This window comes from Coturnix japonica, chromosome 12, assembly GCF_054131305.1.
Source record: "Coturnix japonica strain WE chromosome 12, WE-NBRP24, whole genome shotgun sequence".
NCBI lineage: Eukaryota > Metazoa > Chordata > Aves > Galliformes > Phasianidae > Coturnix > Coturnix japonica.
Genome location: NC_140674.1, coordinates 2,285,752 through 2,307,767, shown reverse-complemented (window position 1 = coordinate 2,307,767; position 22,016 = coordinate 2,285,752). Strand labels below are relative to the sequence as shown.

The following is a 22,016-nucleotide window of genomic DNA, read 5'->3' as shown; positions in this document are numbered from 1 at the left end:
AGCTCAGCCAACCACCTTGGACTAACAGCAGGCAGAGGCAGGTCCCTGAGCTGCAGAATTTATTGCATTCACAGGGAGGGAAACTGCCTCACAGAGCTGCACTGAAGCTCAGATTTTTGGTTGGCATGTTTTAATGTGAATCATGTATTTATAGTTCTGTGCAACGTCCTGCAATGCATTTTCTACCTTAACCATTTGCAATGATAGTAGCATTCAATCACTTGATTTGGCATGCTTAAAATACAACTGACACTTCAGGAAAACATAGTAAAAGTGAATCACAGTTTCATTTTGCCTCACAACATGCATCTGTTACTACCAACAACTCCCTGCTTGCTGATGTTGCTTACACCATAAGTCTTACAGGTTTCATCACGCAACAATCTCCAAACATAAAGCCAGAATAAGGGTTTGCTTTTTATTCTAGCAGAAAGTATCCTCTTTCTACAAAACAGATATATTAACATAGCAGACAAATGGCAAACCTGGTGAGTGCATTTACTTAGAGGGGACCGGTCCTCAGGAAAACTGCTTTCTACATTCCCATACAAAGATTTCGCATCTAAGTTTCTCTCCTGTCAAAACAAAACTAAGCCAAACAAACTCCCACATTTAGGAAAAGTTTGAAATTGCTTACCTTGAAGAAGCTCCGAAGGAAATACATAATGCTTAGCATTTTGGAAGCTTTAAAATGAGGAATTGTTCAATCTTTAGAACATTGAAGGCCTGGGTGAATTCCTACACTCCTGCTATGTCTTTAGTTACATGCTTTCTTGTTGCTATTTTGGACGGTCTTAGTACAAGAGAAGCATATGAGCCATGCCAGGAGCTTATGCTAAGGAGTTGCATAACAATTAGGGCTTATCTGTGCCGCGCTGTACTGTACAGCAATGCAAACAGGTTTGTTCACAGTTTACTAGTCCCAGAACACTTCTACTAGGCATGCCCAGAATGATGCCATTGTATTTGCTAAAGAAACTAAAGCTATTTGTGAGTGCTTCTAAAAGAACTGGAACTACAAAAGACAGCACATGTTCCCGTACATCCCCCCCAGCTTTTGATTTGCCAACTGCAAGTTCAGTCAGCGAGCATTATGCGTGCTGCAGCATTTAAAAGCAAAGGCTCCCACAGCATGAGCTTTCCGGGTACTGTCTTTAAGGTGAAGGCAAACTGCAGAAAACTCTTTTGAACAGAAGAAGAGTAAAGAAGATGCCTGTACTTATTTCTCACTTAACATTAAAGCCCCTGAAAGATTAACATTTAGCAACACAAAGATGCAATTTATGCCATGAAGCAAATAACCTATCAACATCTGGCTGGGACAGAGACTTACAGGTTAGACTGCTCACAGCAGACTTGGAATTAAAGACATCAGCCCTGGAGTGCAGCAGGTTCTCAGAGCAGGATCAGTGCACACCTCACCAACTGTCAGGCACAGCCTTCTACCGCAGTACTGCAAACCCCCCTGCAGCTTCCAGCAGCCCTTCTTGCCAGCCCATTTCAAATGGAAATACCATTGTTCAGGTAGTATGTACAAATCAGACACCTATGCATAAATCAAACACTCCAGAGGAGGAAGTTGTATTTTAACACGCACAGACTTCTGTGCCATTGTGGGAACAGCATCGGGTAGCTATACTCAGTCATGAGGAAGGGCACACCAAACTTGTTTTAATCCAGGCTAATAATTCGTAAATTGCAACATAAGGTTACAAATGCAATGCAGTCTGTGGTTTGATTTGCACATCAGCAGCACTGCTTCAGTGAAATTCAGCCCTGCCTTTTTTCATAGGATTTCATTGATAAAAACACGCTCCCCTTAAATTTTGATTTTAAAAGATATGTATATACATCACTACTACAAATATAAATACATAATATATAGTCTATAAAATATAGTATAATATTATATATATATATATAATACTATATGTGTGTGTGTATATATATATATAACATTTTTACAAATGTTCTATGAGGGGTATAGGCCTGGTTTGGGAGCTTGTAATGCTTTTATTTGCTAACTCTGAAGTTCAGGTTATTTCTAAGGATGACTGACTGCTGTTATGTACACTGCACAACCCAAGCAGGCCTGCTGTCCTGTTCCCTGCTGCAGCAAGCACAGGGCCAGGGGGGCCCTACCAGAGCCTGGCTGGGGCAGAGGGAAGTGCCGCTGGGGTGGTCCAGCCCTGGGCTGCTTTAGCATTTGTTTTTTACAGAGGAAAATAAAGCCTTATTCACATCTGAGAGAAGGCATTTTAGTAAGAACCAACCTATGCATGTCAAAGGCCTGATTTTTATCTGCTATCCTGTTTCTGCAGAATTGCCTGTGTTGCAAACAGCGCACTGGGAGCACATCATTCCCACCACCCAGGGGGAGCCCCAAGAGCTCGACTCCTCTTTCAGTGTCTGAAATTATGGTTAAAACTGGAAACAAACGCTGCCTAGCTCTCATGCTGTCCTTCCACGCTTCACGTGTCTGTGGGCTGGGAACAGGACATTTGACCTTTTCACTAGATTCCTGTAAATCAGCTCAGAGCCTTTTCTCAGAGACTGTTATATTTCTTGGACTGGTTTATTTCAACCTGCTTCATCAAGCAGGACACGCAGACTGTATGTATTCCCCTAATCCTGCAATGCTTTAAAGACCACAGTACAACTACAGGAAGTCCTGAGCACAGAGACACTGCCTTCAGTGGAGCCGGCAATATGGCATGGCTGAGCCACAACCCCCAGACTGAAGTTAGGCACTAAAACCCAGCAGAGCATTGAGACCAGCATTCTCCAAAGGCAGACAAACAGCACTGAAACACTACTAGTAGAAGGCTTTCCTTCCCATGTTTCCTACTTTAAGTTATCACCCTGAGGTAGGCAGGACATGCTGCATGCAGCCATGACTAACTTCCTGACCAAGATGGCTCATGTGACCAAACAGGTCTTCTGATTTCTGAATGATCATGTCAGACACTTTCATCTACTGTATAATTGCTTATCTGCCCTTAGGCAGTTCATTTGGTTGCCATTATTCTAAGATACCTCTTGATTCATCCTAGCGTGTTGGTTCAAGTACTCATTGAATCCTCTCGAATTTCCCTCCTGTGTTGTGACTTTTCTGTCTTCATAGAAGGTAAAAGATTCTGGGTTTATAACAAGAAATCACACTTTTAGGAGCTGAGATGGTTGTTTCTGTGCTCTACTGCAGCCTCAGCTGTTCTAAGTTAGAAATCTCCACACAGTAACACTGGTCGCCATTGCCTACCACTCATACCTCTCTCTGCCATGGGCAGCAGGAAGGTCGCTGCTGTCACCACAAGCTCATTCCCATACCCACAGGCTATTTTTGCTCCAGTTCAACACCTCAATTCAATGTGCCCAGACTGTGAGATACAGAATCCTTTCAAAGTCAATTCAGAGCTGGTTAAATCTCCTAGATGCTCTTCTAAACTGGAGCCAGAAGCAATATGGAGTTAGATGCCTGGTAACTTAGTTCAGCAGGGAGTTATTGCTATGGTCTCATAGCAATACCTCACTCATATTCACTTAAAAATCCTATGTAGCAAGGAACTAGAAGTAACTGGGAAGTAGTTACCTTTGACTGTAAAGATTACAGTGAGATTAATTCCAAACAATTGTCTTGAAGTTATAACCATTACCAAGGCAATTATTGCTATTTAAGTTTATTTGTAGCTTTTCTACATGGTTGTTAACACTAAAGTGGTACAAATGAGAATCCAGCCCATCACTCTCAATATATCCTACACTGTACATAAAATCCACTTTCTTTTCTTTGCATCAGCCAGCCCCAGATGCACAGAAGCTGATGGCACCCATGGTAGGATGAGATAGAGTGACAGCAGATAAAGAGCTAATGCTACAGTGCCAAGCCACAAGGTACACAGACAGAAAGAGATTCCAACCAGCTTCTTCATATTACCCATCTGATGTGAGACCAAAAATTAAAACAATGAATATCAAGGCTATTAAAAGACTATTATTAGGTCACGGTCTTTCTCTAGCATAGAATACCACTTTAAGGGCCTGACTCTACTGGAACCAAGAAAAACAGACCTTTGGGGAGATCTGATAAAACAGAGGATAGGGCAACAATTTTTAATTGAGTGATGGACAATGATACTATTTCAAAGGCTCTTGACATTCAGATTTCTAATCCAGTATGTTTATTGTGAGTGATAGAGGCAAGATACTTTGTGGAGAGGTGTGCCCGGAGAAAAAGCTCTCAGGAAACCATTCCAGGAATAGACAGTACACACACAACAGAGAAGTTTCCACAAATGACTGTCTCCTTCTCTGATCCCACAGCTAATCACTGGGGAGTGAGAAAGTCTAGAGCTCTTTTCCCAAGCAGGTAATATCACAAGGTTAGTTATCTGAGATAGGATTTGTTCTTCATTCAAGAATAACATCAAAACTGATTAAAAAACAAAGTACCTGTACTCTTTGTACAATTACTCCTTTGATTAACATCCAAATGTTGTTCTTGATAACAAACAAGTTTTCAGCCTAGGTGTCATTGGCACAGTATGTTTTCACTTGTAGCAGAAACAAGTTATGTATGCATAGACAATGGCAACATGATACACAATAGCTTGTACAGTCCCAAATTATGCCACTGCTGTCATATATTGCTGCACTTTACAGTGACACATATTAAATGCAGGTCAACTCCTCAAATCTATAGGCATGCAGGACAAAGCACTGTATAAACAGGCATAAGAAACAACTTTTCTCTGCATTTAAAGTAAAAGAAAATGTGCCTAATTTGTTTTCCTTCTTACTGCCTTGTTGGTCTGGCAGCATTCCTTCTCCTAGGAAAGCACAGCATACATATTCTATGCTATCTCAAACATCACTCACTATGTCTCTCCTCCTGTATGTGTTTTCCTGCAGTACTGTATCATGTACATGATTTCCTGGTTTTCTGTTTTCCACTTCTCCATGATAGAGTCAGCTCCTTTGAGTAGGAATTCTTTTCATAAATATCTTTGAATACTCAAAGAAATCTCTTTCTGATCAGCAGTAAAGGGGAGAAGGGTGTAGAAAAGGAAGAATATTGAAGGGAAGTGCAGTTCAGGAAAGAATGGGGAATATTTCACTGCATCCCAATCTCTACATGTATGCCTGACATCAGTAATCAGACTGAAAGACAGTTTGATTGTCTGTGATTTCACAGTCGATCAGTGCAGGACATGAACCATTTTTCAGTCATTCAAAGTTAGCTGGTAGTTCAACAGGTTGCCAGATGCTCTCTTTGGTTCCCCACAAAACGTGTTCTTTCCTATGTAGTATGATACACTCTAAAAGGATTCTAGCAGAACACTCAGATTCTTGCTGAACATCCCAAATCAGAAGATCATGGTTTGCTCAGGCTGCCAGCTGTTGGTATACCAGACCATGCTGGAAATTGCACTCCCTTGACAGGACATGGCATTCCTTCTGCCCTTTCAGTCCTTGCGGTTTAATCACCGGGTTTCAAATCACATGCACTAAAGCTCAGGTGAGTCACCAACAAGAAAAACAAGATTAAGCCTGTCGTATCCCATCTGCCCCATGCACACAAAACTAGTTGCACAGCTCCAAGACAGTGAAACCCACAGACAGTCATAGAAAGAAGCCAACCTCCCATTTGTCGTACTCTCCATTTGCCATCATCTCTTCAGAGCAATGTTTATGTTCACAATATTTCATTGTGGGTTTTTTTCCCCCTTATGTGCAGTTTTTGGGGAAAATCTCACCCCAGTGAGCTCTTCTAGAAGCAGAAGGTTAGCTGAGTTTACTCTTGAGACAATATAGATATATTAGGAAAGCAGCAGGCCACTTCATGTATTGTCAACATTGTCTCAATTCTTAAAGTTTATTTTAATGAAGAAATTCTTTTAATTTCTTCTAACCAACCATCATGCTGAACTACTGCACAGCAGAAAAGAAACGCTTTGATTTAATTTGCCTAACTCATTCGGGAGTAAAAGAATTCTAGATACATCCATTTCAAACTCAGAAGTCTGATTCTGGTTTGAAAATCGATGAAGGTCATACAACCGCCTCCAAAATAGCTGTGTTATCTAACTGCCATTAAATTAATTACCTTCCAATCATCTAATGCTAGGATATCTTCCTCAGCTAAGCAAATCCATTTTAGCTGTGGACACCTTTTCCTCATTCTAAATCTACTAATGGGTTTGAAAACTTCAAGCAGTTGTATCTCCACCTAGATGGTATCCCCAAGTAACTCAATACACCCTTTCTCTAATGAAAGCAATGTAAGAGCAGCAGAAAGGCTGTCTGTATCACACCTTTCTATACCACAACACAGCTTTCTCTAGGGCCTTTTGTTTTCCTCCCATTAGTTCAAGCCACATAGAAAGCAGATTTCTTTTCATTTTAACTCTGTGCAAGCTTTCTTTCAAACAAGAGGACTTGTGCTTCTACTTCCAGGGATCCTATGTTCTGTAATTAACATCCACTTGAACAACCATTGGGAAAATGAGGACTGAAAAACAATCTGATTTCCTCCACAACTTCTGTATCACACAAGCCCATGTGGAACATCTCATACTTAGCAGCAGCTGTTGCTGAAGCCCATACCTCCCATTTCCTGCAGATGAGTGAAAGGTGATAACTTATATGGTTTCATATAGATTTCTCAGATTATAAGCATTGCTCCAGTGTAATTTTCTTGCTCAGAGTACCCTACATATTAAAGAATAGTTTCCATATAACCCCTAACTTTGGTAAACCACAAATATCCATGGTGGGTTCAAATTAATGCCTAATGTCAGCATTGCAAGCACTGTGGTCCACATCTTTCCAAATACTATGCCTTTCCAATAGGAAAGAATGATTGGCTCCCATGATATAAGAAAGTAGAAAAGACTTCATTATATGAAAATATCTCACTTTCAATGCTCCTCATAAGCAGGCAACTCATTTTCAGCTGTAAGTATTCTACAACAGGTTTCACGTACTGTTAGGCTTGTTTTACTACTTAAATTTCTAGGGAGCAAGCAGAGAGATTTAATATTCAGGATGTTTGATGAATGGTTATTTTCTCAGAGAAGAACTCTATGAAACCAGTTTTACCATTCTGTCTGTTCAAAAGCAAGCATGTACAGGGTGCTGTCTGATGTTCTCGTCAGGAGAACTCAGGGAATGGGATATATTTATGCATTCACAGCATTAAATTACAGAGTTTTACAAGATATTTCACACGTAATTAATTGCATATACAACTACATGCTGTTTAAATTACATTTGAATTAAGACACCTCATACCAATGACTTTATACTGGTACCTCCTCAAAGAGGACACAAGCTGCAAACAGGCCAATGACAGCCATGGCTGGTAAGCTTTCCTCTTAACCTTCCTTGGAATTGAGCAGATTGGTATGTTTTTCAACTGTGTTTGCAACTGGGCGGCTTCTCAACTCATGCCTTCTCAAGACTGCCACACGGGGCCCAACACAAGCGCACAGAACCATTTGCCTTACATCAGTTTTAATTACAGAAGAAATGTGCAACAAAATGAGGTGCAAACTCCTCCATGTACAGACAGCAGAAGGAAAGTAACTTAACAGAAAGAAGTTTCACTGGCTAGATGCTTTCACAGTCACACTTCCATTGCCAATTTTATTGCAATTTGGTTTGCTACAAATTTCACTTAGTTCAAATTAGAATACCAATGTAGTAAAGAGTCCTTGTAAGTCAATTTTATATCTAGGAAGCCTGGCTTATGTGAAATACTTTTGGCAGTAGGTAGATAAAGTCAGATAGAACCGAGATGCTTTGTGACTTCAGAAAGAATGGAAATGTAATAAAAAAGAAACAGAAGACATAAGATAGGAGACACCTGAACATGCTTTTGAGTAATTAAGTGAAATGACTGAGCAGACACAAGCTGTGCTGTAGCCATCCCAAGTCCATACAACCTCATGGTCCTACATACAACACTCAAGTTCGTAACCACTGAAGAATAATGTTCTATTTTGTCCTTTCTCACTTCAGTTGAACTTTTATAGCAATAAGTGGAGCAGAAGAGTTTCAGTGGCACAGCAAAAGAATACTCCCACCACAAAACAATTCAACCCATCACTGAGATATGAGGTGCAAAGGTATTCTTCCAAAGTGTTAGAAACATGTGTTTTAGCCCTCAGATAAATGAAATAAATTATAGGAAATAAATTACTGAGTTGAATTCTTCAGCTCAAGAATCTGGTCGTGTCTGTTCACGAGACTTTCATAAAACCTCTCCTATGAGGGATAAATGTCCTTTGCTTCACCATCACACCTTGTTCCTATCATCGCTTTTTGGCAGTACGTACATTTGGGAGCAGCTGTCAAGGATGAAGTACAGGAAGAGTAAAATATCAACTAGAATCTCTGAAGAATACCTTGAGAAATCAGTAGGAATTTTAATTACCACCATAGAACCAGGCCAATGCATTAGCTTCACAATGTCAACCATGCCACTAGTTTTATGTTTCTGATGTTCTCTCTATTTTTAATGTTTTAATTAAAAATATTAAAATTTTTGGCTTTGTTACTTATATACTATTTTATATATTTTACAAAGGCTGCTCTGAAAGTAATGCCTCCTGTTTGTGTTGGTCTGTGATATCAGAGGCAGATGGTGGAGGTGTGGCTGTGGTGGTTGAACCTTCCCACCAATATCCCATGGTGCGTTGTTGCCATGTGTCAGATGACAGCAGAGAGACAGTCTGACAGAACGGCAGCTGACACGGAAGCGTAGATGGGGAAGAGGTATGGAAATGAATTCTTCCATGCAGAAAATATTGCACCCACTGGCATCCACTGATGCTTACTAAAAGTTTTTGGGGGCCAACCATTGGATGTCAGCAGAGTGAGGCAGTGGATGGTGTATTGCAGCAGTGCTGACAGTGACCGTGGCTCATCTCCGCTGGTGCAGGTTCTGACAGGTATGGCATACAGGCTCTTGTTCGTCACTGGAAAAAATGCAGAGCTAATGGTAGTGCCTTTGTTGAAAATAGCGTTTTGTAGCTGAGAATTTTCCTTATCAAAGAGTGTTATTGTGTTATTTGTATCTGTTACAGTTTCCGTGTAAATACGAGGCAGGGGCATTACTTTTAGAGCAACCTATGTATACATGGTCTAAGGTGATTCCTCTTCATTCAGTGCAGCCCAGGCAAGACAAAAGGTTGGACACCCATGGACTTGGATGTTCATTCCTACCTCAGACCTTCCTGGATACAGCACTTTATTACTATGCTCCCAATTCCTTAGGATAATTGTGCTTCCTTAAATAGCTCTAATGGAACAACAAACAGAGAATGCAAGGTACTCAAAGCCCTGGCAGTGTGCATGCACAAGTTAAGCAGAAACATGTGAGGGCTCTGAGAGCATTATTAACCTACAGAAAACAAGTCTACATTTAAAAAAAAAAAAAAAAAAAAAAAATTAAAAAAAAAGCTGGCAAATTACTGGAATAAAATAACAAAACTAGTCTTAAACAAGGCTTTATGTAAAAGGTCTAAAATACTGAGTTGCCTTTAATTTGAAAAAGGACTCAGTTCTGGAAACTGTAGTTTGACAAAAGGAAACAATAATCAGACCTTCACAGTTTATAACTATGCAAAAAAATTTACTCTGTTATTTGAGCTCTTTAACTGTACGTACGTGGGGTATAATCAAAGACAAGGCTGGATACCATTCGCCTGTAGTGTCTTCAAGTGAATTGTTCCATTGCACTCTGTTACACTGTATGTGATATTTAGTGCAGTGCCACAGAAATAAGAATTTATCACAGTTTAATAGTATAATGCTTAAGGGGAATTAGTTAACTGAGAATTGTACCCTTGTATTGTCTGAGCTTGGCAGAATGGTTACACTATCAAATTAGTTGCATTAAGAGATGTTCCTGAAATCTCTTGAAATGGTTGTAAAGAGCCACAAAAATGGCACCTGACATACAATGTTAAAATAGATGTGGTGTTGGTTTTTTGTTTGTTTGTTTTTGTTTGTTTGTTGCATACTTGCTTTCAGTGCTCAAAAATTCCCCTTAAAGGAAGCTGGATTTTTTTTTTAAGGTGGTAGAACAGACACTGTGGATTGTCACAAAGAGCTCCTCTGGCCATACCATGAATGAAAGCATGCTTCCAGCTCAAATATACAAAGTAAGCGAGTAACTGGCAATAGAGCTTCTTCCTCCAGGAAAGACTCTCTTCTGTTTCTCCAGCAGTTGGTCTTACAGCACTTCCACATAGAGATACTGGGGCAGAAAAAGAAAAGTCAGTTGGCGTTTCACCTTTAGGGAACAAGGAGCTGTCAGCATTACTGCCTTTCAGTTCACTTGTCTATGGGGAAAAAAAGCTTTCTCAAGTGAAAGTGACACATACAGTGTAGGGTTAAAGGAAGATTACCAGTTGCAAAACCAAGCTTTCAAGTATTAAGAACCACCAGAATTAAGATTACCAGTATGGATCTGAAGCAGTTCCCCTATTATAGTATGGTCTTCATTATGCAACATAAAGGGTTTTCCACAAGTTCCAACCTTCATTCAGCACGGGAATGAACAATACTCTCCTAGTGCTTAGGATTTACTTAGCTTCATTATCACTGTTCAGTGTACAAAAAAGGGGAAGAAGTAACAGTGCTAGGCACCAAAGTGTCTCCATTGTGTTCCATGTTACAGAGAATTGCAGGCATGCTGGCAGGGAAAGAAAGCACAGCCCTTGCTCTCATGTCAGCAGTCGCCATTGCACATTAGGGTAATACTGAGAGCTTCCAGAATGAGAACATTTTCTGTTGTTTATAGCTCTGATGACTGACAGGAACTCACTTTTGCACCAGTGTAGGAGAGGTTGACCAGTCATTCTACAAACTTCTCATCCCCCACTCATCCCATACTGCATTTGTTCTCAGACTATAGTTATTTAGAGGTAATGGTGCTGTCCCTGTCTTCCACAGTTCTGCAGATGGCCTGACACTATTCACACACAGAGTATGTGTAAGTGGCTCTATACCATTCATAAAGGGAGGAGATGGAGAGCTGAGCTCTGTCAACAGCTGCCAACTTTCTCTGCTCTTCCCTCCTTAGACTGCAGAAAGTTTGCCATATCTGCAAAGGATGGAGCTCAGGGATACACTGATTGCACATTCATATTTTTGATGCATTACTGGATGTTTAAAGCTTCATCTTCTTGTAGTTTGGGGTGACATAACTGACTGTACAGTGTCTAGCTCAGATTAAGGATGAGGATAGGGAAATGGGAAAAAACCACTGCCTTCACTTTCAATGTGGGAAATTTCTTAAGCATAATGCCACAGGTGGTGGCTAAAGGAAGGAAATTAGGAGCAGAAGTAGCCCCAAATGCTTTGCTGTCTCACCTTGAGCCAAGGGCAGCCCGTCATACTCCTGTTGACAGCTGCCCTCTGGTGGAAGGCGGTTTGCAGATCAGCCCCACACAGGGAACTGTACCTGGCAGAGGCCAAGAGAAGGCCACAGGCAACTTCCACATTTCTGCCTCATCTCTTGATGGACCACTTGAGAGTAAGCCAGGAGGGTCTAAACTAGAAGGAACTAATTCTGAATAGACATCACCTGCCCAGACCACGGAGAGAGCCTATACAATATTGAGTACACAAGCCTGACACTCATCTCGAGTAGAATAATGGAGTAAAGAAAGAGAGAGAAAAATGTCTAAACCATAAAACCACAAGCAAAGCACATTTTCAAAGAAGACTATAAAGATAATGAGAATATTCACACGATTGCAAAATTAACATATGAAAAGGAAAGGGATTTGTAACACGTTTATGTGCTTATTACTTTATGACTTCATGAAAGCCACCATTATTAAAGATCCAATGCACAAATTTATGAGATCAAGACACTACAAAACAAGGTTTGTGATACAGAAAAAATAGATATGAATTCAGTTTAATGGTTGAGCCCCATGGACTGAGGCTTCCCTTCAATGTTACCTTGGAAAGTATACATCACTTTCATATGTAGAGAGGCTTTGGTTGAAAGAATGCCACTATATTTGGCAAAATAATATATATATCCTTCTAGTAGATATAAAGGGACAACTTGTCTAGCCACGCTACAAGCAGTAGTGTAAATGCAGCTGAGCCTGCCTAATTGGAAGTACTGTCAAAAAAGAAAAGACAGAGGTGCTATCTCCATATACCCATTGATGATGGAGGTGCTATCTCCAAGTATAGCTTGGAAGAGAAAGGCATTTTTTCCTTCAGTATTAGGAAGGTTTCCACGCTGCTGTAACGCACGTCCATAAGTTCATCTACAAGCTGTACAGTAAGTGACCTCAGTCCTTTTGCAAGGTCCCTCATCACTGTATGTTGATTATGAGCCCAGGCCTAAGACCTGCCAGCAGGGGTAAGGTCTTTTGGCAGAGCTTTTCCCATGGCAGAGTGAGGAGCTGGGGGTGGAGGGCAAATTGGTGCCAACTATGACAAAAATTGTTCTCAGAGATGCTGAAAGCCTCTGAACTTCCCGTTTCCAAGGGAACACCATCACACTGAGAACCATTAGACATCTACTATCTTATTTCAATTGCAAATCAGACTCTGACTGCTGCCTAAGCAGCACTAGTAAACCAGCAGAACACAACTGTTTATGTAAAGTGCTTGGAGCTCTTCACAGATGAAGAATAAATTATGAGGCTGAATAAGACTGTGTATGGATCTGGAACTGTTTTTACCCACATATTTTTGAGCAAAATGTTATATTAAAAAAAGAGTACAACTAAATAATTAAAATGGTTTTCAAAGCCACTTGTCTAAAATGTGTCTGACAAAGAAAACTATATTTATGTGAATGTTAACAAGATCTAAGATGTTTCAATACACGCACACTGCATCCCTGGGCACTTCAGGAAAGCAGCAACATGAAAAGGAAAAGCAAGGCAGCAGGGAGGTATGGTGGGCAAACACATTGCAGCCAACCATCTCTATTTGGTTGTCCATTGCCTTCTCTGAAGAAAACTGGTATGATGCATGGTACAACACCAGGAAAGGTACCAAAGATGTGAGTTGTCTGTACAGCAATTTGCCACGGGGTAGAAGCAAACCTACGTGATGCCTTGCATTGCACACAGGTCCTGAGTGCAGGATGTGGAGCTGTGCCCAGCCCTGGGAGCCAGGTGCCCCAAGGCACCCCCTGGGACAGTCAGCAGCCCTGCAGTGCACCCAGTGTAAGCAGACAGCCCCCAGTCAGCCCACCCAATGCAATGCAATGCAATCCAGAGGTAGGAACACACTGCGATGATTACTATGGATGGTGAGTTCATACAGCTTCCATTATATGGCGTGGGAATTTAATGTAAATTAGCTCTTTCATCCCAAACACTTCCATATCGACTTCAACATCCTCTGTCTCCACACTGACACAAAGGAAGGTTCAATTACATTCAGAAGTCCCTGTCTATGCTAGGAACCAGCTATGCTAGGAGCCAGAACAACACAGAGACCATCAGTCCCACAGGATCTCCATCCATCACCTTTCAACTTAATAGCAACACAGTGACAGGAAAAACACATAAATCTGATGCCTCCGCTAAATAGTCTCAGCAATGAGCACTGATTCACATGCAGAGGCTTGCTGAACAGTTGTGTGTGTCCAGACTCCATAATTAGACCTTCATACAGACACTTGCTCCTCTCAGACACTGCCTCTTCCCATACATCAAGCATGAATGACCAGACAACACATCTGCAACATGGGCAGTCTGGCAGCAGAGGTGCACATACACTGACTTACATTTTTGCTTGCATCAGTTCCTCTGGATCACTGCAATCTGCTGCAGCTCTTTCACTAGGATTCAGAGGTGCTTTCTAGCTTCCCCCACAGGAAATAACCAAATAATCTAATCTTTTCACTGTGTTACATCTTGGCACTTCAATTAATTTTCCTTTTGTATATAACTAATGGCTTGGGAGTATTAGTGACAGAGATACTGTATGACATCACAGACTGATTTTCAACAATATTTGTTCATGATTTAAGATTTACTGAAATATTTTCCATAGAAAATGGGTTGGTATGTAGAGAATCACTTTGATAAAACAAAACCAAGCTGAAACAAAAACATCAGCAACCAAACTTTAAATCTCTTGAGTTTTAAAACAAATATGGAACTCTCTCAGTGAAATAAATTCTACACATGCCTGCCACATCTAACCAGAGGGTGAGACAAGGATGTCCACACTTGGCTCTGTCAAGAGTCATACAATTGCATTACAAACTGCAGCTGGCACTTGTGTTCTTTCTGTTCTTATGTCAGTATTGAAAGAAAACATTTCAAATAAGCTGTCCCCAGTCCTCAGCACAACACTTACTAAGACTATATGCATAATTTTTAACTACTCAATATGTAGTAATCTAATTCTCTGCTACTATCTGTTCTTACTGAATGGCATGAGGCATCTGTTGACATTCAATGGGCCTCTGTTAAGGCCCCACTGGATAGTACCCCTGCCCTCAAGCTCATCAGTCAACAGTCATCCTTCCCAGTACATTTTATCATCTCCTCCACATTGGTGATAAAGGTGTTGAACAGCACCAGTGCTGGGGCAGATCTTACTTACTATTGGTCTTCAGGCATAGCATTGGAAACTAATCACCACCTTCTGAACCTGTCCAGTCAACTACTTTTTACCTCTGGATTATTCAGTCATCCAGACCACAATGTATTCACTCGGATACAAAAGTATTTTGAGAGACAGCATCAATACCTTTGCTAATGTCAATTATTTTCTCACTGGGACTACATATCCTTTCATTTTATCACAAGAAGGCAATCAGGTGATCCAGGTATTATTTACCTATGGCAAACCCATGCTGATGGTTCCATCAACATAAATGCACTTCCAGGAAAGTTGGTCCATTATTTTCACTTGGATCTGGAGAAGGTTAATGAATTAGCAGATCTGTGAATTGGTGGAGGTTTTTTCTGGCTTCTTTATGTGTTCCACATCCCCTTTCTTCTAGTTGACAGAGGATTCCACTGGTCCCAGTGGCTTGTCCTCTACGAAGAGAGAGGGCTTGAAAGCACATGAGCACTTCTGGTAAAGCCTGGTCTGTGGACATGTGTGGCTACATTATCTCAAGTAGATTCTGGATCATCTCAGCTTGGATACTGGGAAAAAAAATCTCTTTAGAAAGAGTGGTCAAACATTGGCACAGACTGCCCAGGGAAGTGGTGGAGCCACCAGCACCTGAGATGTTCAGGATGCGTGTAGATGTGGCACTGAAGGACAAGGTTTAGTGGACATGGTAGGGGATGAGGGTTGATCTTAGTGGTCTTTTCCAGCCTTACTAATTCTGCAACTCTATAAAGTGTTTAGACCATAAACTCAGCAAGAAGACTAAAAAGAAAGGAAAGCAAATTATTCAAATATGCTTTTGGTAGAGCCAAAGAGTATGACTCAGTTTCCCTTCAGTCTCCTTAGAAGCTAAAAAACCCTGGCTTGAAATCCGAGCAATAGAATGGACTCCACTCACAGCACCACCACAATGAGCCCTTCATTAGCCAGCACTTCCGCAGAATGTTAAAGGAGAGGAGGGTTTACCAAACAGCTAATCCTCAGTAATGAAAGGTTTCCAACAAAGCCCTCCTTCCAGGAAGCCTGGGCACTTTCACATTAGCATCAAGTGAATAGATGGAGTGGGTCAGGAAACATGCCAAACAGTAGCTCATGCCCTGAAAACAAAGACCCGCAGTCTTTAGGGAGCTAAAGAAAAAATACAGTAGTGTTTTGGGTTATTTCTTGCCATCTTAGTTACTTTCCTTTTCACTTTCTTTCATGTTATTTCCTAAGCAGTCTCCCATCTATGAAATGTATGCAAGTTTGTCCTTTAAATTGCATCCACACCTTTAAATCAGTTTGTGCATTGCCTTACCCCATCTTCCAAATGATGGAGAGCTTTCCTCTCTGCTCAGACCATGTTCCCCCTGGACATATGCCATGTGTTTTACTATCAGCCCCCAAGGAACAGTGAGACCACTGACTACTACACATACATTTCCCTGGAGCTTTGTTTTGCTTTGGTGTTTAACAGGCTGACAACTTGGTCGTTTCCATTTGGGGCTTATATTAAGAAGGCTTTGTTTAGTCGGAACTATTTAAAATCCAAGCTTTTCTTGTTTTGTTGGTTTGTTTTTTAAAGATTTGTAAATGCAATGCAAACTGAGTAAAGAGCGTCAGAATTAGCATCAAAACATAGATGAGCAGTGGGCCCAGGTGAACTTCAAGAGGTTCAACAAATCCAAACATACATGGGTTGAAGCAAGACTCGCTACCAATATAAGCTGGAGATGAAAAGATTGAACGCAGCCCTCCCAAGACAACTTGGGTTGTATTGGTGGATGGCAGCTGGACATAAGTCAGTAGCGTGCCCTCACAAACCAGAATGGCAACTAAATTCTGGGCTGCACCAAAAGAAGCATGGCCAGCAGGTCAGGGAGGTGATCCTGCCCCTCTGTTCTGCACTGTAAGACATCATCTAGAACACTGTGTCCAGATGTGGAGCCTTCAGTACAAGAGAAACATAGAGCTGTTGGAGCACATGCAGTACATCAAGGTCAGGCTGATTTGGGCTCTGAACACCTGATGGAATTCTAGGCATCCCTGTTCGTTGCAGAGGAGCTGGACTAGATGGCCTTTAAATGTCTCTTCCAACTCTCAGGATCGTACAGCTAATAAAGGGCACAGCTCTCAGTCTTATGTCTCTAGCAGGAAGATGAAGGCAGCCTGTGGGAGGACGGCGGGCATAGCGCGGTACGGACCGCAGAGCAAGGCTGACACCTGATGGTTCCAGCCTGCGAGGACGACGCTGGCGTCGCTCTGCGGACAGAATCCGCTCTTTCCCACGGCAGCCGCTCGGGCCGGCGCTGTCCCGGGGCCAGCAGGAGGCAGCGCTCCGCCGTTCCGTCCCATGGCTCCGGGTGGGGTGGGGTGGGGGGAGTGGGGCAGGGCTGGGCTGTTTCAGCGCAGTCGGATCGTTGCCTCTGGGACAAAACGCGTGTCAAACCTCCTCGTTCGGAATAATGGTCTGGTTCCCTCTCCACTGCTCGGAAGCCTTGTGTTCTAGCCCTGCCCAAAGCTGAACACAGTATTTGATATGCAATCTCAGCAGACTTCCTACATCCGAGTAAATCACACAAATGTAATCCCCCAGAGCAAACATAAACCCTCACATTCCTAGCATGCTGTTGTTGCCCTCTCTCCAACAAGTGTGAGACAATATGGCTTTGGTGTGAAGCTGCTCCTGTCACAAAAAGTTACCCAAGTAAAATTCAAGACTCCTGTCAGTCAAACCGGTACATCTTAAAATCACCTTGTAAACCTGGAGAGTAAAACAAGAAAAAGGGAGCTTAGACTTGGTGACATTTCATAATTAGCCTCTAAAAACTGTCACAAACTAATTGAACCAAATAAATTGTATCATTTTCTCCTTTGGACTAAATGAACAAATAATCCTCCAGTGAACAAATCCTGGACTTGGCACAGTGCATTCTCCATTCCTGACAGATATTGCAGATAATGGTCTTTTTCTTTGCTCAGCTCCACTGCCATAATATTGAAAGAGTCTTAGGACATTTATCTTTTAGCAACAATATAACACTGAACTGTAACAGAGGCTTTGCATCAAGGCAGGATCTGTCCTCTGCCAAATAACAGCCCTTGCCCCCGCTCCCCCCCCCCAAGAACTAGAACTGATGAAGACTGACTTCCTACAGACTTTCATCCCACCACATCACCCATGTTTTCTCTCCACTCCTTGCAGTTATAACAGACACTGTAAAGAAGAAATAGACAGAGAAATGTGCATTTTAAGGATTCATCTACCAAGGTTTCAGCTCAGCCTTTTGTTAGCATAATTTGAAGTATCTCAAATGCTTACACATATATTCTGAGTCCAAAGACTCACAGAATGTCTCAAGAAAATATGGTAAAAAAATCATAATCTAATAGCTATGTTTTTGTCATATAATATATATATATATAAAACCAGCAGAACATAAATCTTGTGATCCTGAATCTGTGCTATGAGCCTACAGGGGAAATTGCAAATGATATGAAAGCATTCAGCAGTTACACCTGAGAGATCTCAAATATTCCATTCTTCATTCCTTCTATTTCTCTGAATGCAAATAATATACTACTTCTAGTTTTATTTTCAAGAGAGACTGAAGCTAATAATCTTGAGCTGCTTGAGTAACAAGTAGATAAACCTGGGTTTAAGTAAATATAAAAAGAAAATTATAGGAAATAATGCTAGGGATTGCTTGCAGCCTTTGGACTTCATTCCTAAAGTAAAGGACAGACATTAGGTAAAGGTTAGGTTATCAGCATTCAGTGCCTGGCACTATCTCAGTCTTTCCAAATGAGTTCAAACAAATTATTTTCTGTATCCACCCCTTGTTCATCTTTTTGCTACATCACAGAGACACTGGAAGACTGAATCCATGGGGAAGTTACTCAAACATGGTGGCAACTTCTGTGCAAAGAATGGTAAAAGTCTGGCCATATTATATGGCAAAAAGATAATTCATTATGTTCTGACTCTGGGAACCATGTGCTCTTCTCGTGGCTCTTTTTTTTCTTTGTTTCGCAGGGCATAGTCATTAAAGTGCTTCCTTATGCCAGAAATTAACACGAGTTACCAGAAAGCTAATGGTGAGAACAAGAGTCTGAGAAGATTAATTATTGCATGTGACAGATTCAGCTGTCACGTACTAACAAACCTATCACAGTGCACTCTTCCTAAAACCACCTTTGAAGTGCTAGAATACAAACAAGTTTTAACTGCAGACAAATTAATCCAGGTTCTATATCTGCTTTCAAAGCCTGCACTGACAGCAAGCAGAATAGCCAGCATTCTACTTCATCTGCTCAGGGGAAAATGCTTGGCACAATTTCAGCATGGAAAGCAGCAGAGAGCTATAGCACCTTTATTATCATAATTTAAGTAATAAACACACAAGGCAGAATACTTAGCAGGTCTTTTTACTTCCATTTAATCAAAGACTGAAAAAACACTAGATATGCTACTTAACTGTGCAGGGTAAGAGCTTAATTCTATCTGATAGAAACCTGCTTCATCTGCAATGTGAAATGCTGGTTTTTGCACAAAGAGCCCAAGTCCTCTGCCTGGGGACAAGGGTCACTGAAGGTACTTTCTGAACAGCCAGTTTAACAGTAAGTACACATCAGTATGTGAACTTGCATACTTGATGCTGAAGTCTGCATTGCCTGCCATGCAGTTCTGGATGCAGGAGTTTTTATTTCTTCCAGACAACATTATATTTTGTTCATGGAGACCCCTAATAAAACACAGTCTACAAGTGTTCAGTGACTGCTGCTGTCTCCTGTTTGAACAGTTCAAACTGGTTCAGACCAAAGAACTCTGTAGATGTTACTAACATATAGTAGCTCTAAAAATCTGCATAGCTCCTAAAATGCGCTGTTAGAATCATAGAAATACCCAGGTTGGAAAAGAACTTGAAGATCATCAAGTCCAACTGCAGCCTAACCATAGTACCCAAACTCTAACAACCTTCTGCTGAATCATATCCCTGAGCACCACATCCAAACGGCTCTTAAACACATCCAGGTATGGCGATTCAACCACCTTCCTTAGGAGCATATTCCAGTACTTGACTACCCTTTCTGTAAAGAAGCGTTTCCTAACATCCAAACTAAACTTGTCCTGGTGCAACCTGAGGCCATTTCCCCTCATCCTATCCCTTGTCACCAGTGAGAAGAGACTTGCCCCACTCTCCCTGTAAGCACCTGCTTCAGTTCTGTACCACTAAGGTACAGGAATAACATTCTCAACAAAGGCCTTGATCTTTCAAAACTTCATTCTGCACTCATGAATTCCAAAGGACATTTCTTTTGCCATATTTGCAACATAAGAACACTGACACACCACTTGCAGAAATCAATTCACAATGGCTATTTTGACTACTTGACAACACTGACATGTATGATTTTACAACTAAAAAAAGCTATTATACAGATGACTTCTGTAACCCCATTTCCATGTTTGCTGCCATGCCAGGAACACAATCTTTCTCCACTAAAAATGCATCAAATTAGCCTCATAGTCTCAGTGTGACTCCTCATAGTCAATACAACACACACTCAGGACATCTTTCAGCCTCACATCCATCAAATCATTTTGTTCTTTTTGTTTTTACACTTTTTTACTCAAATTCTGTGTAGTCACTGATATGTCCAGAGCCCTGCCTTTCTCTTTTAATAAGAAACACAGCAATAGTGACATGAGTACTACAAGCCAACGTCAGTATAAATGGGCTAGGAAAAATTCCCCTTAATAGAGGAAAGGGAATGTTATGCTATCCATTAAGATATACTTAATACACTGGTAACATTCTCTGGCCAAAGCATAACATGAGTCTCCTCATCCTCTGGATATGTCTCAGGTATATTGAAGACAACTGGAAGCCAAACAAGAAAGATCAGAATGATATCTGTTCCAAGCCTATTACACAACCATATCTCAGGGATCCTGTCCTTCAGGAAGCAACACGGAAGCCTAACTGAATATAGTCAAAACATGAGAGCATGTGGGCTGACAGCTGAGACTGGAAATAAAGCACTTCCTGACAAACAGGAATGTAAATGGAGACACTCATCTACTGTGCCAGGAACAGCTCCCTCTCCATCAGAGGAGAAATTGTCTTTCCATTGCCCACTTCTACTAGAAGGAGTTAATCCTAATCTAGGCATCACCAAGCTTCACTGGCAGTCAGATCACATGCCTCTGTCAGGAAGACAGGGAGCTGACAGGAAAGCTCCTCAATGAAACAAATCCCAGTTTGCCATTTTCCTGTCATCTCCCCAATATGTGCTAATCACTGGACAAGATCAGATTGCTGGCAATGGTCACAGAGCTGGCTCTAAATCAGACCCTGGAAACCAGGGCTAAACCACCAGCACCTGACAAAGCAGAAACCTCTATGTGACACATACCAAGGCACAGCAGTGCCAGGTGCTAACCGGATCTGACCTACATTTGCTCTAGAGTGGATGCTACCATCTTCTGCAGGAGTCATAGAATGGCTTGGGTTGGAAGGGAACTCAAGGATAATCAAGCTCTAACTCCCCTAATGCATGCAGGGCCATCAGCCTCCATACATAATACTAGACCACCCTGTCCAAGGCCCCATCCAACCTGGCTTTGAACACCTCCAGGGATGGGGCATTCACAGCCTCTCTGGGCAGCCTGTTCCAGCACCTCACCATTCTCTTGGAAAAGAAACACTACAGGAAGAACATATTTCTGGCTTTTCTGGTTCCCTAGTGCCTAGCACAAAACTAGGCAGCAAGCCTTCTTGCTCATGGGGCTCTTCATCCAATGGTAAGGTCAGGAGAAGAAAAGGTCTATCTTCAACGCAGTGATTACTTCAGATTCAAGCCAAGAGGCAAGCAGAGTAAAGGTTGGAAGCTATTGCCTTTCAGTTCCCTTATTGCAGGCAGAATGTTAGTTATTCAGTACCCACCAGAACAAGTTCAGTTCTGCTGAAGGAGTCACTCCATACCTGTAGTCACAGCACAGTTTCTGCTCTTTGCAGAGGTACTACCTCAAACTGACTGGTTTAATGGAGATGAGCATCTTGTGCTTTGCCAACCACATTCATTTTACACATCTCAGTTCTAGCTGTCTGTTCCACACTCAAGACTTAAATCTTGCATTTTTCACATGTAATCCCTGCTGTGATCATTAATATATTTGTAATCTACCACTGGGAATAAATGCACATTTACCTCACAGTTCTCTCTTGACTTAATACAGTACTGATGACTTTGTATACCCATCAGTGCACATTCAAAAGCAGATAGTTAGCTTTTTGCCAGACTAATTGCAAGGTGATGGGCAGGTATTGCTCCATGCAAACCACCTCACTGGCCTGTATTAGAGAAAGGGAATTTACTGTGCAGTGCACGTGAGTATAACCTGAGTGTAGCAT

At 41.5% G+C, this 22,016-nt stretch overlaps 1 protein-coding gene across 2 annotated transcripts in view; it reads right to left on the bottom strand.

The window, feature by feature from the left end:
- The window catches only part of ARHGEF4 (Rho guanine nucleotide exchange factor 4), a 168,555-nt gene that overhangs the window by 134,426 nt on the left and 12,113 nt on the right, over positions 1-22,016 (bottom strand). The window contains exon 1 of one of the 2 annotated variants that reach the window (XM_085513513.1): positions 638-955. The exons of the other annotated variant lie outside the window; for it this stretch is intronic. Coding sequence (XP_085369639.1) covers positions 638-676 — 39 coding nt within the window. The 5' untranslated portion in view covers positions 677-955. Of the gene's footprint in view, positions 1-637; positions 956-22,016 lie in introns of those variants that run through there. 2 annotated transcript variants of the gene reach the window in all.